Raw genomic sequence first — 17,870 nt, forward strand, 5'->3', positions numbered from 1 at the left:
TAACCAGCACCTCCTCGATAAACCCGACGTTATTTTAATCAAATTATCAGACGCCGCCCAGTGTACTGGGCGCGTATTCAGAAGAGCCGGGAATGAAATCCGTCTAGTGTTATCCAAATTTTGGTTTTCCACAATTTCTCTAAACCGCTTACAGTAGCTTTTCTTTCCTTATTCCTTCTTTATATCAGGACATCTCTGGACGTTAATAAAGCGTACTACTGTACTTCCCTTGTGATAAACAGAGCTTTATTGTTCATTTATAAGTACACCTGACAAAAATTAGTCACTCTCAGGAAGCAAAAGATAAATATATGGTAATACTCCCTTTAACTCCGATAAAGGTCTTAATTCGGCGAAGCATTAGATTCACAAATATCTTCACATATTCAATATGCAACTGAAGCCACTCGTCGATGATTAGATCCCTTAATTTAGGAAATGGTGACAGAATTTTCTGTGCGGTTAAGAACGGATGATTTAGCAGGCCAGTGGAGCTGCGATAGGGTGCCTGAGTTTGCTTGAAACCAGAACGTAAGTGGGTACTCATATGAATACTGGTATTTTCGTCGTGAAAGATGGGAGTGTACACAACATACTCGTAATTAAGATCCAGAAGAAAGAGCCACGACTGATAACAGAGAATGTTGAATTAAACATCCTGGCTCATGATCACCGTAACCTAAATGAGTGGGTCAGAGCGATTGTAAAGCAGGTACAAAACACCACAGAACCACTTCCGGCATGAGCTGCACCCTCTACACAACTCCAGTTAAATGCCTCATTGAGCCGTCTACTATTCGACAACTTATGTAGTTTGAAAAGACACAAAATCACGACTCACCGGATCACACTGCAGCTGCAGATACTGTGTGGTTGTGTGCTGTTTGACAAGTGAAGAAGTGCAGCATTACGTGCCGCTGTGAGTAATAACTCTGACTCTAAACGATTATTGTGTGCAGTTCACTCCGCAAAGTTCATCAAGATAGAGAAGATCGAACGGAGAGCAGCTCGCTTCGTTACAGGGTCATTTAGTAATCGTGAAAGCGTTACGGAGATGATAGATAAACTCCAGTGGAAGATTCTGCAAGAGAGACGCTCAGTAGCTCGGTACGTGCTTTTGTTGAAGATTCGAGAACATACCTTCACCGAGGAGTCAAGCAGTATATTGCTCCCTCCTACTTATGTCTCGCGAAAAGACCATGAGGATAAAATCAGAGCGATCAGAGCCCACACAGAGGCATAACGACAATCTTTCTTTCCACGAACAATACGAGACTGGAATAGGAGGGAGAACCGATAGAGGTACTTAAGGTACCCTCCACCACACACCGTCAGGTGGCTTGCGGAGTATGGATGTAGATGTAGATGTAGATGTAGATGTAGAAGATACTGGTTCAGACGGACGCGCGTTCACTATGAGCAACAATTCCTGTCGTGTATGAAATCGATTGTCATTGAGAAGGTGTGACGCTTGTTTCCGGTCCTTGTCGTTTAGGATCATTTTACGACCACTTTTCTTACGCCGAGTTGGATTTTTGCGGCTGATACACTACTCCCTGTACAAAAGTGGACAGACTGTCGTCATACATGGACAAGTCGGCCAACTTCATTCACGTTGTTGTTTAGGAGAGGACTAAATTCGATAGCTGCTTCCTGTCACTGTGTCATTTTTCAGTGTCGACCCATTTTACTGCGCTGTTTCCATACAACCGATTGGCAGATCACTTTACTGCGAAGAGTTAGATCATGTGAAGAAGCTAACATGATCAGCTTACACTAAAATGACAAAAGTCATGGGACCCATCCTAACATCGTGTCTGACCTCCTTTTCCCCGCCGTTGTGCAGCAACTCGACGTGGCATGTACTCAAGAAGTTGCTGGAAGTCCCCTGCTGAAATATTGAGCCATACTGCCTCTATAGCCTTCCATAATTGTAAAAGTGTCGCCTGTGGAGGATTGTGTGCACAAGCTCACCTCTCGATTATGTGCCGCAAATGTTCGATGGGACTCATGTCGGTCGATCCGGGTGGCCAAATCATTCGCTCGAATTGTTCAGAATGTTCTTAACACTAGTCACGAACAATTGTGCCCGGTGACATGGCTCATTGCCATCCATAAAACTCCGTCATTCTTAGCGAACATAAAGTCCCTGATGCAAATCGTCTCCAAGCAGCCGAACATATCCACGTTTAGTCAGTGATCAGTTCGACTAGACCAGAGAATCCGGTCCACTCCATATTAACACCGCCGACACCATTATGGAGCCATCACCAGCTTGCACAGTACCTTGCTGACAACTTGCGTCCATGGCTTCATGGGATCTGCGCCACACTCGAACCCTACCATCAATTTTACTAATTGAAATCGAGACTCGCCTGACCGGACCACGGTTTTCGAGTCATCTAGGGTCCATCCGATATGGTCACGAGCCCAGGTGAGGCGCTGCAGCCGATTTTCTGTTGGTAGCAAAGGCATTCGCGTCGGTCATCTGCCGCCATTGCCCATTAACGCTAGATTTCGCCGCACTATCGTAAGGGATACGTTCTTAGAACGTCGCACATTGATTTCTGCGGTTATTTCACGCAGTATTGCACATCTTTTAGGACTGACAACTCTATGCAAGTGCCGCTGCTCTCGGTGGTTGAGCGAAGGCCGTCGGCCACTGCGTTGTTCGTAGTGAGCGGTAATGCCTGCAGTCTGGTATACAGGGTGATTCAAAAAGAATACCACAACTTTAAAAATGTGTATTTAATGAAAGAAACATAATATAACCTTCTGTTATACATCATTACAAAGAGTATTTAAAAAGGTTTTTTTTTTCACTCAAAAACAAGTTCAGAGATGTTCAATATGGCCCCCTCCAGACACTCGAGCAATATCAACCTGATACTCCAACTCGTTCCACACTCTCCGTAGCATATCAGGCGTAACAGTTTGGATAGCTGCTGTTATTTCTCGTTTCAAATCATCAATGGTGGCTGGGAGAGGTGGCCGAAACACCATATCCTTAACATACCCCCATAAGAAAAAATCGCAGGGGGTAAGATCAGGGCTTCTTGGAGGCCAGTGATGAAGTGCTCTGTCACGGGCTGCCTGGCGGCCGATCCATCGCCTCGGGTAGTTGACGTTCAGGTAGTTACGGACAGATAAGTGCCAATGTGGTGGCGCTCCATCCTGCTGAAATATGAATTGTTGTGCTTCTTGTTCGAGCTGAGGGAACAGCCAATTCTCTAACATCTCCAGATACTGTAGTCCAGTTACAGTAGCACCTTCGAAGAAAAAGGGACCAAAAACTTTATTGGCTGAAATGGCACAGAAAACGTTCACCTTAGGCGAGTCACGTTCATACTGAGTTGTTTCCCGCGGATTCTCAGTTCGTTCGAAATGCACGCTGAACAACTGTCGTCGATTCACTTCTGCCGTACTCAATAACACAAAAAGCTTTCTGTTGAGCGGTCGCCATCTTAGCATCAACTGACGCTGACGCCTAGTCAACAGCGCCTCAAGCGAACAAATGTACAACTAAATGAAACTTTATAGCTCCCTTAATTCGCCGACAGATAGTGCTTAGCTCTGCCTTTTGTCGTTGCAGAGTTTTAAATTCCTAAAGTTGTGGTATTCTTTTTGAATCACCCTGTATTTTGAACACTCTTGACACTGCGGATGTCGGAATATTGAATGCCGTAACGATTTCCGGAACTGGGTGTCCCGTGCTCCAACTACCATTCCGCATTCAAAGTCTGTTAATTTCAGTCTTAGGCCCTAATCATGTCGGACACCTTTTCAAATGAATCACCTGAATATAAATGGCAGCTACGCCAATGTACTGCTTTGTTATACTTTGTATATGCTATACTACCGCCACCTGTGTGTATGCATATCGCTATCCCATGAGTTTTGTCACCTCAATGTCTACTGTCATTTGTTCACGACGTCCTGAACCAGGTGTCGGTAGCCCTGCATCGGTAGAAGACGATCGAATTCGACTTGTTGTGACAATACCGTACCCCTGTCTACTGCAGCCGTTACAAAGTGATTGCCGTGTCGCGTCATGCCAGATCAGTAAGCATATATGCAGTGCCAACAATGCATGACGAAAGCGCAGTATGTTCCTCTTGCACCTGCTACTCCGTCGGCAGTCAGTGTACTGGGAGTCGGTAGGCGGAACTCACTAACTCCGCTTCCCACACTCCCCTGAGAATTCGTTCGGAATGCTGTCAATAAACTATAGTTCTACACCACCCGAAGTGCTTTAAGCGTCCCGTGTGTTCTCCCAAGGGGGTGACTAAGATTTTGTCCGGTAAGGTTATAATTAACAAGACACTTTGTAATGTTGATGCATTAATTTGTTCTGAAAGCAGTGCTGATATTCAAGACAATAAAAGCGGGTTAAAAGCTGTGAGCTATGTGGTGAAGTTAACCTTGCATTACTGAGCAACTGTTTCACCAGGTATCGACTCTAGCTTACCAAATTTCCAACCAGACTAACATTAATTATAATCTTTTAATAGTCATCTTACGACAACCGGTGATATATATATATATATAAAAAGAGAATTTAAATAAAAATAGGTAAATCAGTTTATATTTGGACATTTATTTTAACATTGATCATTGTTCGGTTAAAATTTCAGCATATTAAACTTGATTCTTCTTCTTCTTCTTCTTCTTCTGCTTTTACGGCCTCATTGGACCACTTCAGTCAATCATTTCTGGTCCTCTTCTTTGGTATTTTCCCCTTCCGAGTGGCCCAGTATCTCTTCATTCGTTCCGATGCTTTTCGTCGTTCCTCATCTGTAAATACCCTTTTCATTGTATGTCGTTTGTCAATTTTTGGTTTAAATCTTATTTCTGTGTCCCTCAACTTCTTTAAATTTGGCGTTTTGTTCTGCAAATCATCCAGAGTTATTTCCAGTTCTTCCATATCCGCTCTTATTTCCTTAAGCCATCCTCCTTGTTGTTTCAAATTCCAGAGTTTCTCAATAATTTTCCTTGATAATCTGGTTTCTGGTGTCCTCAGAATGTGACCACAAAAAGAGATCCTTTTCTTTCGTATAGTATCGGTGATGGGCTCCAGTTCTCTGTATACCACTTCATTTGGAACTATCCGCCATTGCCCAGCTTTTTGATATTTCTTATTTATGCATGTTCTAGCAATTCTTCTCTCTACTTTTAAAATTTTGTCAATTCTGTTTTTCTGGGTGACTTTAAAAAGAGTTTCACTTCCGTATGTAACCTCTGGTTGAACCACCGTCTTGTAATGTTTTAATTTTGTTTTAATTGATAGACATTTTTTATTGTACGTAGACCATGTTAGTTTTTGAGCTTTTATCATTTTATTAGTTCTTGCTCGCCATGCAGGTTTCTCGTCCAATTTATGTGTTATAATTTCACCCAGGTATTTAAATTGTTTCACTATTTTAATTTCCCTATTGTTCACTGTGATGTGATCTATTACAAGTGGATCCGTTACCATTATTTCAGTCTTTTCAAATGATATCTGGAGTCCTAATTTTTGTGCTATATTTTGTAGGCTTGTTATTTGTTTCGTGGCTTCCTGAATATTATTAGCTAGTAATGCTAGGTCATCAGCAAATCCCAAGCAATTTAGGTTTATTTTATCTTTCTTAGTTCCAATTTTAATATTCATAAGATTTTCCTTGTACCATTCTCTCATTACATATTCAAGAGCACAATTGAATAGCAATGGTGATAAACAATCTCCCTGTCTCAACCCTGTTTTAATCGTAAATGGTTCAGATATTTCTCCTCTAAATTTTACTTTGGATTTGGTGTTTGTTAAGGTTAACTGTATCATTTTTATTAATTTAGGATGAAGTCCAAAATTCCTTAATATTTTCATCATTGAAGATCTATGGATGCAATCATACGCCTTTTTGAAATCTACAAAGGTTATGACTAGTTGTTTTTGCCTTCTTTTGTAGATATCCATAACTAACTTCAAGGTGATTATCTGTTCTGGGCAGCTTCTCCAGGATCTAAATCCTCCTTGATATTCTCCCAGTTCCAGTTCTAGTTGATCTTTACAGCGGTTGTATAGTATTCTTGCCATGATCTTGTACGTGCAGTCCAAAAGGGAAATTCCTCTATAGTTGTCTGGATTTGATTTTTCTCCTTTCTTATGTAATGGATGTATTATAGCAGTAGTCCAATTTTCTGGTAATTTCTCTTCATTCCAGATTTTTACTATGCATTGGTGTAATGCTATCTTTACTGGTTCTGCTGCATATTTCCAGAGTTCAGCAAACGTTTGATCTTCTCCACTTGCTTTGTAGTTTTTGAGTTCTTTCAAAGCTCTGTAGACCTCATTAATTGTAGGTGGACTTATATTTTCTGCTGGTGTTTTAATTGGGGTTTCTGTGTTTATCTGAAGAAGTTCTGGGGGATCTTCACAATTTAGTAACTTGTTAAATGTTTCTGCTAGAATTTCTGTATTTTTACTATTGCTATGGGCTAGGTTATTATCTTTATCTTTTAACATTAATGTTGGAGGATCATATCTTTGTAATTGTCTGCCAAATATTTTGTAATAGTCTCTTGAGTTTGTTTTTTCACTATTTGTTTCTATCATTAGAAGTATATCTTTTTGGTACTGACGTTTAACTCTCCTTATTATTTTTTGTGTTGTCTTCCTTTGTTTTGTGAGTTCCAAATATGATTTTTCTGTTTTTTCATTTTGATGCCTTAACCAGGCTTGGTGTCGATCCAACACTGCTTCATCACATTCATCGTTCCACCACTGGTGTTTTTTCCTTGGATTTATAGGGGCAACTTGTTCAGCTATTTGTTTCAATTTGGGAATTATTTCTTCCAGATCATCTGTTATTTTTATATCCCTGGTTTGTGCTTCATAATCCTCATTTTGTATCAGTTTATGAGGGTCATAGGTTCTCTTCTTCTTCTGGTGGGATTTTTTCTTTGCTAATGGGGTTAATTTAATTTTAATTTTTATCATGTAATGATCTGATCCGGTATCTGTCCCTCTCAGTACTTTCACATTGTAAATTTCCTTGTGGTAATTCTTGTCCATGCAGACATGGTCCAGTTGCCATTCTCCTTTTTTCCAGTCTGGATGTTTCCAAGTTTTTAGTTTACTTGGTCTTCTCTTAAAATACGTCGACTTTGAGATCATAACTAAACTGGTGCCTTATTTAGGATTGTGAAAATGTGAGTTTGTAATCACATAAAGTATGGAGCCAAGATTGGGAGACTGCATACAACACTGCATTCATAAAATAGCACACAAAGATCGTTGAAACATATGCAAGAGGAAATTAACCACAACCAACCGATTCAATTTTCACCCAAAGAAGTTACGTTCGTAGCACAATCCTGTCCGTCATGAAATTACCACACACTGGAATACTAAATTCATACTAACTCTCTGCGAAATCTTCCCGAAAAGAATAGCTGAGGGCTACTTTGATGCTTACACCACATGCTTCACGTGGTCAACTTGGTTTACACAAAGAGTGTAACTCCACAATAATTTTGATAATTAAAATAAATTACATCGAAACGCAATTTACAAAAGAAAAACCTCGAACTGCTCACTATCGTCTTACTATTAACCTGGTGGGTCAAACAATTGTATAAGCACGTGGTACTGGTCTCAGAAAGTACACCCCACGTGGTTTGAACATAAAGAAAAATTGCTATACTGAAAAACATTGTCAAGACCAGACGTTATAATCTCACGCACATTCGCATTTAAGATTGATGATCTTAGTTAGAGTTACGGATCATCCAGACATGGTTCCACTTTACTCACAAAGTAGTGATAGAGCAACTACTGGAAGATATTCTGAACTTCACACTAGAATTAGACTGCGTTGCAATTTAATATAACATTAGATATTTTTTATCTAAACCTGAAATAAAGGTGATTAAATTTTCAGTTTGACTGAACTTAAGAAATCCATTGTCCTACAGACTTAGCAGAGACGTGCTTAACCGGAGATCTTACCACTTCAGACGCTCGCCGCAGACAGACTGCCCTGAGCCCCTACCAAGGGTGCTTCTAGATACAAAACGGAAGTGACCAGAGAGGCAGCTTCCTATACCAACATGACAAGGGACGGACAGGACCATACTAAGAATAGAAACCTCTCTGCTTATAGAAAGCGTAGCTACCTGTTCCGACGTTGGTCCTACTGTTCTCTAGCAGCCAGGCTTGTCTGCTACCATCAAGCATGCAACTAGAAATACATTTGCCCATTCATCCTTTCACACAGAAGGGAAGGGGGATGACAGTATCTTATCATATACAGTATATAAAAGAAATCGGATGTAGGTTCCGTATGAGACTGTGTGACATGAATTACATACAGGGTGTTTCAAAAATGACCGGTATATTTGAAACGGCAATAAAAACTAAACGAGCAGCGATAGAAATACACCGCTTGTTGCAATATGCTTGGGACAACAGTACATTTTCAGGCAGACAAACTTTCGAAATTACAGTAGTTACAATTTTCAACAACAGATGGCGCTGCGGTCTGGGAAACTCTATAGTACGATATTTTCCACATATCCACCATGCGTAGCAATAATATGGCGTAGTCTCTGAATGAAATTACCCGAAACCTTTGACAACGTGTCTGGCGGAATGGATTCACATACAGATGAGATGTACTGCTTCAGCTGTTCAATTGTTTCTGGATTCTGGCGGTACACCTGGTTTTTCAAGTGTCCCCACAGAAAGAAGTCACAGGGGTTCATGTCTGGCGAATAGGGAGGCCAATCCACGCCGCCTCCTATATGTTTCGGATAGCCCAAAGCAATCACACGATCATCGAAATATTCATTCAGGAAATTAAAGACGTCGGCCGTGCGATGTGGCCGGGCACCATCTTGCATAAACCACGAGGTGTTCGCAGTGTCGTCTAAGGCAGTTTGTACCGCCACAAATTCACGAAGAATGTCCAGATAGCGTGATGCAGTAATCGTTTCGGATCTGAAAAATGGGCCAATGATTCCTTTGGAAGACATGGCGGCCCAGACCAGTACTTTTTGAGGATGCAGGGACGATGGGACTGCAACATGGGGCTTTTCGGTTCCCCATATGCGCCAGTTCTGTTTATTGACGAAGCCGTCCAGGTAAAAATAAGCTTCGTCAGTAAACCAAATGCTGCCCACATGCATATCGCCGTCATCAATCCTGTGCACTACATCGTTAGCGAATGTCTCTCGTGCAGCAATGGTAGCGGCGCTGAGGGGTTGCCGCATTTGAATTTTGTATGGATAGAGGTGTAAACTCTGGCGCATGAGACGATACGTGGACCTTGGCGTCATTTGGACCGCAGCTGCAACACGGCGAACGGAAACCCGAGGCCGCTGTTGGATCACCTGCTGCACTAGCTGCACGTTGCCCTCTGTGGTTGCCGTACGCGGTCGCCCTACCTTTCCAGCACGTTCATCAGTCACGTTCCCAGTCCGTTGAAATTTTTCAAACAGATCCTTTATTGTATCGCTTTTCGGTCCTTTTGTTACATTAAACCTCCATTGAAAACTTCGTCTTGTTGCAACAACACTGTTTCTAGGCGGTGGAATTCCAACACCAGAAAAATCCTCTGTTCTAAGGAATAAACCATGTTGTCTACAGCACACTTGCACGTTGTGAACAGCACACGCTTACAGCAGAAAGACGACGTACAGAATGGCGCACCCACAGACTGCGTTGTCTTCTATATCTTTCACATCACTTGCAGCGCCATCTGTTATTGAAAATTGTAACTACTGTAATTTCGAAAGTTTGTCCGCCTGAAAATGTACTGTTGTCCCAAGCATATTGCAACAAACGGTGTATTTCTATCGCTGCTCGTTTAGTTTTTATTGCCGCTTCAAATATACCGGTCATTTTTGAAACACCCTGTATAAACTGTGCTTTAAAGTGTAGTAGTGTGACAGGTCGTTCTTGATTATGTGTAAAAGTAACACGTTCCACTGCTCAGTCTCCTCCCAGATAGTCAGAAACACCACAGTAAATTTAGAAGTGAAATGTATGCCGTAAATGACAACAGTTTTAAAAAATTAACATGAAAGGAATCCAACAGAGACCTTTCAACTTATAAGAGCTGAGTAAGAGCGGAGAGTATAGAAAGTAGGCTGTCCAGGAATGCCAGACGGAAGAGGTGGGCGGCCGGCTCCTGGACACGGAGGAGGGCCGCTCGATGAGCGTGCAGGCGATGCAGATGCTGTTCGACCTGTGCCAGAACCGGCAGCTGTGCGACGCCGTCATCCGCCTCGACGACGGGGGCGCCTTCTACGTGCACCGCAACCTGCTCTCCGCCTGCAGCTCCTACTTCAGGTAGCCTACTGCCTGCCTCGCACTTCCCATTCCCTCTTTATATTTCATCCCTCTGACGCTTTGTTAGACCCTGTAATTCAATCTACCCTTTTTGTTTTTTGCTTGTTTCCCGCAGTGACGCAGGGTCGGCATAGTTAATCGGATTTGGCAAGGTTGATTTAAGGGGTGGGCGGATGCCCTTTCTGCCGCCACCCCGTACCCCCTGGGACGGAAGTAGTGTACCCCGACTGTCTGCGTCTAGTGTAAGCCACGGAATAGGGCGAATGTGTTCAGATGTCCGCGAGCCGTGTAACTGATGCTTGAGGTGGGGACCAGCCCGGTATTAATCTAGAGGGATGTGGGAAACCGCCTAAAAACCAAATCCAGGCTGGCCGGCACTCCGGCCTCCGTCTTTAATCCGCCGGGCGGATTCGATCAGGGGCCGGCGGGCTTACCCGAGTCCAGGAAGCAGCGCATTAACGCTCTCGGATAACCTGGCGGGTTTAATTCAATCTACACTGCTAGCAATTAAAATTGCCTCGCTAGAAAGGATAACATCGAAATCTGACTTACTGAACATTTACAGTTTAATAGCAACAATAAACGATTAAAATTTCAGCTCATTTGGGGGGTATGCAGGATACCAAATTCAGAAGGCAGAGTAGTCACCTCTGGTACCGACAACGGATTTAATCTGACTAGGCTTCCAATTGAACTGTGATCAGATGACAGCACTGACAGCTGATTCGATCCTACGCCAAGTCTCATCAACCATAGTGGCTGGCGAGTGCTGGCGTCCACTCCCTCGGCAACCCATGACCAAATGTTTCCAGTGGATGGGCGGTCTGGAGAACGTGCTTGCCAGGACAACATGTAACACTACTGGTTACTACTCCATGATCAGTTTGCCGATAACGTGACTCCTATGAAAGGAATTTAAAATGACCGTGGCCTTGTATTAATGACTGAGATATCCGACTATTTTTCGTTACGCGAAAAATAATTTTTTATAGGCACCATGCGGGCTTTCATAATAACTACGCCCCCTCAGACTCAACGTTGCAGTATGAAAAGTTTTCGCTGGTTTCGTTGCCTAGGGGCTGGGATACGAAGTTGCCGCATTACGGGCCAAATACTGCTGAGTCTACAGTATACAATAAGAATACACACATGAATCGAATGGTCGAAGGTTCCTATCACTCGGCAATTGCGAATTAATATAGAAATTTATAAATGAAAGATTGAAATTAAATAAAATCTGCAGGTACTAACTTAACGACTTTGAATGATGAGTACGAGAGTAGAAGTACTTTTGAAATTGCGGTATATTTCTGCAAAACACTTATTGGTGTCGATGGTCCAGCAATTAAATAAAATATAAGTTGAATAACAGGGAAACAATAGATCCCTACTGCACGTAATTAGTTATGAACAACAACATAACTCGCGATATATTCACTTCTAAACGCACTCTACGTCTTCGCCGCAGAAGCCACGGAAATCACACAAGAGCACAGGTCGGCACTCCGAAATATTTCTATCTCTCGCGATCACGCGCAAACTGCTCCACTGTCCAAGTCTTTGCAGCGACTGTGCGTCCGTCACGCTGTACTGTTTGCGTTCAGCACTCACTCCCGTGTCCAGTGCCGCACTCTCCAGCACTGCCGCACTGCCAGGACTGCCCCGTGTCCTCTCCGGAAACGATGCTCCCATCCAGTCTCCCCATTCACGAGCGTTGTGACTGGCTAGAGCGCTCGCGCCATGTCTTCAAGCGAACGCACCCACACACACATTTAAGCACATACTAAATACTGGATTTACATTTAAATACTTGAAATTAAATAAATATTCCTACGGCTGGACCATAAATACGCTCTAACACACATTATTAAATACATAAACAATTAAATAAATATACATCAAAAGAAAAGAAGCAAAAGGTAGGCCAGGTGCCCATGTCTCTGTGCTTTCCAACACACAGTAAATATTTAACCAATTTCTTAATGTTTTTTGTTTTATTATTATTATTATTATATATTTTATGGCCTTCATTGGACCACTATAGTCAAAAATACAATGCTGTAAACAAGTTGTTACACAGGGATACAATTTGGCTCAACAATAGCTTAATATGATATTTAGGTAATGTAATTATTAGAGTCTATTCGTATATGAAAGGTGTTTTGCTCATCTGTCTGCCCAATATTTCTTCATTCGTTCAGATATTTTCTTTCTTTCTTCATCTGAGACCACCCTCCCTGTACTCCTTTTATTAATTTTCATTTGTAGTCTGGTTTGCGGGTCTTGCAGTATTGTGGTTTTCTCTGTCTTGTTTTTTGGTCATCTACTGTAATTTGGTGTTCTTTTTTATCTTCCTTAATTTCTGTGATCCATTTAATGTCGCTTTTACTATTCCACAATTTTTGTAATATTTTTTTACTAGTTCTGTTTTCTGGAGTTATCATTAGATGTCCAAAGAATGAGATGCGTTTCTTCCTGATCGTGCTGGTTCTGTTTTCTTATATACTGTTTCATTTGATGCTATTCTCCAAGTCCATTTATTTTATACATGTCCTAATTATTCTTCTTTCTATTTTTAGTGTTCTGTCAATTTCTGTTGTGTTAGTTGTTTTGAAGATAGTTTCAACTGCATACGTTATTTCTGGTTGTGTAACTGTTTTATAGTGTTTTAATTTTGCATCTATAGACAGGCTTTTTTTGTTGTATGTGGTTTTGGTAATGTAATTTGCGTAGTTCAGTTTTTTATTCTATTCTGCCATGATGGCTTCTCATTTAGATTGCATGTTATTATTTCGCCTAAATATTTAAATTTATCAACAATTTCGATTTCCTGTTCTCCTATTGTAATTTTGTTTGCAAGTGGTGGATCAGTTAGCATAATCTCCGTTTTTTCTCTGCTATTTCTTGTAGTGATTTCACTTGTTGCCTGGCTTCTTGAACGGTGTTGGCTAGGAGAGCAAGATCATCAGCAAATCCCAAGCAGTTTAAGCTAATATCATCTTTTGCACTTCCAATTTTTATCATCTTTGGATTGTGCTTCTACCATTCTCTCATTATGTATTCCAGTGCACAGTTGAACAGTAATGGTAATAGGCAGTCACCTTGTCTTAAGCCTGTTTTTATGGGAATGGTTCCGAAATTTCTCCTCTAAACTTCACTTTTGATTTGGTGTTGGTTAGAGTGAGTTGCATTATTTTAATTAGTTTTGGATGGAGTCCTAGATTTCTTAAAATTTTTAATACTGAAGGTCTGTGGAGACAGTCATATGCCTTCTTAAAATCTACAATTTCTTCATGAATAGCGTATATTGGATATAAACAAAAACATAGATGAATAAATATAAGCATGCTACTACCGTTTTTTCGTATAATTGTGGAGTACTTATGGCTTGACGCGATCGATAGTAATCGGCCACTTTGACCTCCAATAACTCATATACTATTCAAGTTACATGACTGTAATTCATACCAGTTTAGGTTTACACTAATAGATTTCTAAAGACATGGCGATAGACAAAATCGGATGAAGCGTTTATATTTTGTAAATTCGTTGCTGGGTGTTACTTGTATAATTTACCGTCAGACACTAAACTTTAAACTAATAAAGATATTGAAAATCTGATTACACCATAAGAATCGTCGTGCAAATAATAGTAATGTACATGTTTCTTTTTGAGGTATAATGATTCATCCGGCTACTATTAATTTCTATGCGAACTGTGAAATGTCTGTCATCAAGGTTTCACAAAGTCCGCCATCTTTGGCACTCCAGGCGTGTCTCCTTCATCGACACAAAGCACCGTGCTTGTCACAGCTGAATTCCCAGCCACGCGGCTGGACCATGCGCTGGGGCTACCCCTCTCGTCCGGCTAACGTTTACCACCACGTGTTTGCTGCCGGGCCCCGGCTTTGACGAGCGTCCTGTGCGGCCGCCCCAATTCCGAACATATAATATTTCCAGGGCGTCAGAACTCGCCCGTTACCTCACAACCGGTAGTTCAGATAACGGGAATCGACTCGGAATTATTGTCGCTGTAAAGTAAGCTGTTATTAAAGGGAAAATGGTCGCCATCCTAATTAGGCAATATGGTACCAAGTGCTTACACGATTCATTAAGAAAAGTTTCTGTTGTATACGGCTTTACTTGGTACGCAAATTTGTTTTGCAAATTGGATACTAATCAGCAGAACAACCTAGCAAGTGTTGAAACCGCAGTTTGTCATGAGCAAGACAAATGTGAACTTCAAATGTTATGGGAACAAACTGTCTTAGACTGACATATACTTTCTGCATTCAACACAGTAAGCTAATACTCATTACACAGCGTAACTGCAAAAGGAAGGACCACAACTTATTTGGACATGAGAAGCTTTTACCATTTAACTATTGAGAAACACTGACATATAATTCATCTTTTTATGGTCATATTAACTGAGCAGATTACCACAGGAGAGCATATCCATCATTGTACCATGTAGAATATATATAAGGCATGGGGTCCCTGAATCTGTTATGATCTGAACAGTTGCAGCCAATTAGTATTTAAATAACACGAAAGCCGTTAAATTCACTAATGCATTTCATAAGCAGTTTCACTGCAATAACGACTATAATACTGACTCAGCATTTAATATGGGGACCCAGAAACTATTCTATCATTTAACTCAGAGTAGAACGAAACACTTCTGGCAAAATACATTGAGGAAATACTTTTAAACAGAAATACATGAATATAAACATTTACAAACCTATGCAGCAGGTATTCATTATGCTCGCTGTTAAATTGCACTGCAAATAATTATTATCATCAGTGTTTTATTCAGTTACTTTCAAAACTGAATATAGACCTTAGTAAGAATGCCTTTTAAGTAAAATAAATTGTTATTTCCTTTGCATCTACACTTTTACGAAACTTTTAACTACTCACTTATGAAAATTTTCACGTGGAGTATTTAAGAAATAAGCTGACTGAACTCTTAAGAAGTTTACTACTTCACAAAAGTTAATGAGCAGTATTAAATCAATAAATATTCTCCAGTTCAATAAAATGGAAAACTCGCATATGTTGCATCACTAGGAGCTGGATCCCGTGTAGGTAAAATGACTACGGAGTGAGTCAAGGATCTCGACATCAATTTGAACTAAAAACGATTATCAGTTGCATGCAAAGCAAATAACAGGTCCATGCAGTACTGAAGTTTTACTTGAAATGCAAGTAGTGGCGGCAAACATACTGATGGCTCTTAATTATGGATAAGTGCTCTGAAAATTATCTTCTTGGCGACGGATTTCTGTGATTCAGAGCCAATCAATAAATGTCATGAATAATTATCCAGTAATCTACCACATCTGAGGTGTTATTGCTCGAGATTTCTGCTTTCCTCGCCTTCTTCAACAGACGAGATGTGAACAGTTTTATGCTAGCCTGCGACTGACAGTGACACAAAGCCACCCTGTGGTTCTACGGTCAAATCAGCCTACTCTGTTCTCGCCATGCGGGCTTCGTAGCAGAGGGACCTCTCTTCAGGTTTTACGTAAGCACAAATCAACGTTCCCTGTGCATGAACCAATACTACAAATACTATTTCAACATTTCAGTATTTCTACAGGACACAGTTTTTAAAATCACGTGCATACTTCAACTACAGTAATATAAATTGACAGAAAATATGATGAGACATTTACATAGAGGTTGAATCAAAGAACATAGGGAAAATATTCCAAATCAAGCTTAAGTAGACAAAGACTTACATGATATACGGTAGATATGGTCAATATCGAATATAAGTGTTACAAACAGTTGAACACACACTGTATCGAGATAGGTCAGAACAGTAAGGGCAACATCGAGGTTGTCCTGTCCTGTTGAAAACGTGACGGAAACTTCGAAGTTAGGTCAGGCCTTAAAACGTTAGAAATGTATGGTTACTTTCCAAATTATCGTCTATGCGAATCAGAAGTGATAGTGTTGTGTATACTGTCACAGACGACAGTATCACGCTAGGTGCCGAGCCCATATAACGAATGCAGTATGGCAACATTCTTTCTCCTCGAAGCCTCCACACGCAGATACGTCTGTTATAATACTATTGCCGTTAGTAGGATGACTTGGCGCCGCTCTGTCCTGTGTTGTAGGTTTGTGCAATGCTGTCAGAGCGATTGTCTCTGCTGTCGCGTCAAGGGAAGCCGTGACAAGGACACCATGAGAACTATCTGTGGCGCCTCAGACGTAGTCGAACTGCTCGTGAGGGTACTTCTTATGTTACAAACAAACCTGTTTCCTGATTCAAGGTACATGACGCGCCAGATCCATCCTAAACGGCCCAGCGGACTATGTGTCTCTCCTCTCTTGCGCTAGTCACGTGGAGCTTGTGACATCCTGCAATCCATTAAGTGTGGCCCTCCTGAACATCTCGATTCAATATTTGAATAACAGTCGTGGGAATCCGACTAAAGCGACCAACAGTATCACATGATGAGAATCCGCATTCTCAGTGAGCCACCATCCTTCTGCTGTCAGATTCCAACACGTGCTGGCAGACAAGTCTCTTCTTACGGGAGGTCCCACAAACAAACAACACCGGAATGAGACTTCTGACTGAGAAAACCTCTGTGTAATGTTTCCCTACATATACGGAACTAGGTTAGCGCCCACTGCACTACCTGTGTAAACTATATCGTTTGCACAGTATTTTTTTCTTTAACATTTCACGCTACTTAAGGCCATAGAAGCATCGTCTTTTCCGAATATACCGTACTTCTGACCAAAAAGCGATTCTAGTACCTGGATTCGGAGGTCTTTATCAGCCCAGCATTTTGAGTTCTTGTGGTGATATTTCCAGAGAAACTTTCATCCCGTAGTACATATTTCTTTAAACCTAAAATATCAATTTTATAGAGTTACCTTTACAAATTTTTAAAACAAAATATTTTCATAAATATTTCATCCTCTGTTTCACCTTCTTTGGTGTTGAATTTCCAAAAATACACAGAGCCACATTTTTTTGTTTTTATTTCTAACTGAGAAGGTGAATACACGTTCTCAAATATTTAGTTTCAAAAATGCTTTCGTAATCAAATATTTCTATAAAACGTTCCATCTCCTATTTTACTACTTTAGGGGATTCCAAAAACACCGAAACACATTTCTTTTTAAATTTCTATCCGTGAAACCAAATTCATATTTTCTTACATTTAGGCCTACTCCGAAAAACGCTTTCATAATGAAATAATTTCATAAAAAGCTTTATTCCGTTAGGTATTGAATTTCCAAAAACACTATAGTATGTATTTGTTTTTATTTCTAGCCAAGAAGTCAAATACCAATTTTCGTACATGTATTACGTAAATTGCTGGTGCAGGGGGGGAGTAAGGAAATGAATTGGTAATATCAGCTGCATCGGTACTTTATGCGGCAATGAGCGAAAACGAGTGCCAGACTGGTACTCGAACCCAGGACCTCCTATTTACGAACCAGTTGAATTAATTACTGAACCACGCAGACACACTGTTAACAGCAAGTGCGCCGATTATCTCTAACG

At 40.9% G+C, this 17,870-nt stretch overlaps 1 protein-coding gene across 1 annotated transcript in view; it reads left to right on the forward strand.

Moving 5' to 3' along the window:
* LOC126156678 (kelch-like protein 10) overlaps window positions 1–17,870 on the forward strand; it is a 147,093-nt gene that overhangs the window by 11,535 nt on the left and 117,688 nt on the right. Inside the window, exon 2 of the mRNA XM_049916326.1 lies at window positions 10,137–10,330. Coding sequence (XP_049772283.1) covers window positions 10,137–10,330 — 194 coding nt within the window. The remainder of the gene's footprint in view (window positions 1–10,136; window positions 10,331–17,870) is intronic.

The sequence above is a fragment of the Schistocerca cancellata genome, chromosome 2 (assembly GCF_023864275.1).
Source record: "Schistocerca cancellata isolate TAMUIC-IGC-003103 chromosome 2, iqSchCanc2.1, whole genome shotgun sequence".
NCBI classification, from domain to species: domain Eukaryota; kingdom Metazoa; phylum Arthropoda; class Insecta; order Orthoptera; family Acrididae; genus Schistocerca; species Schistocerca cancellata.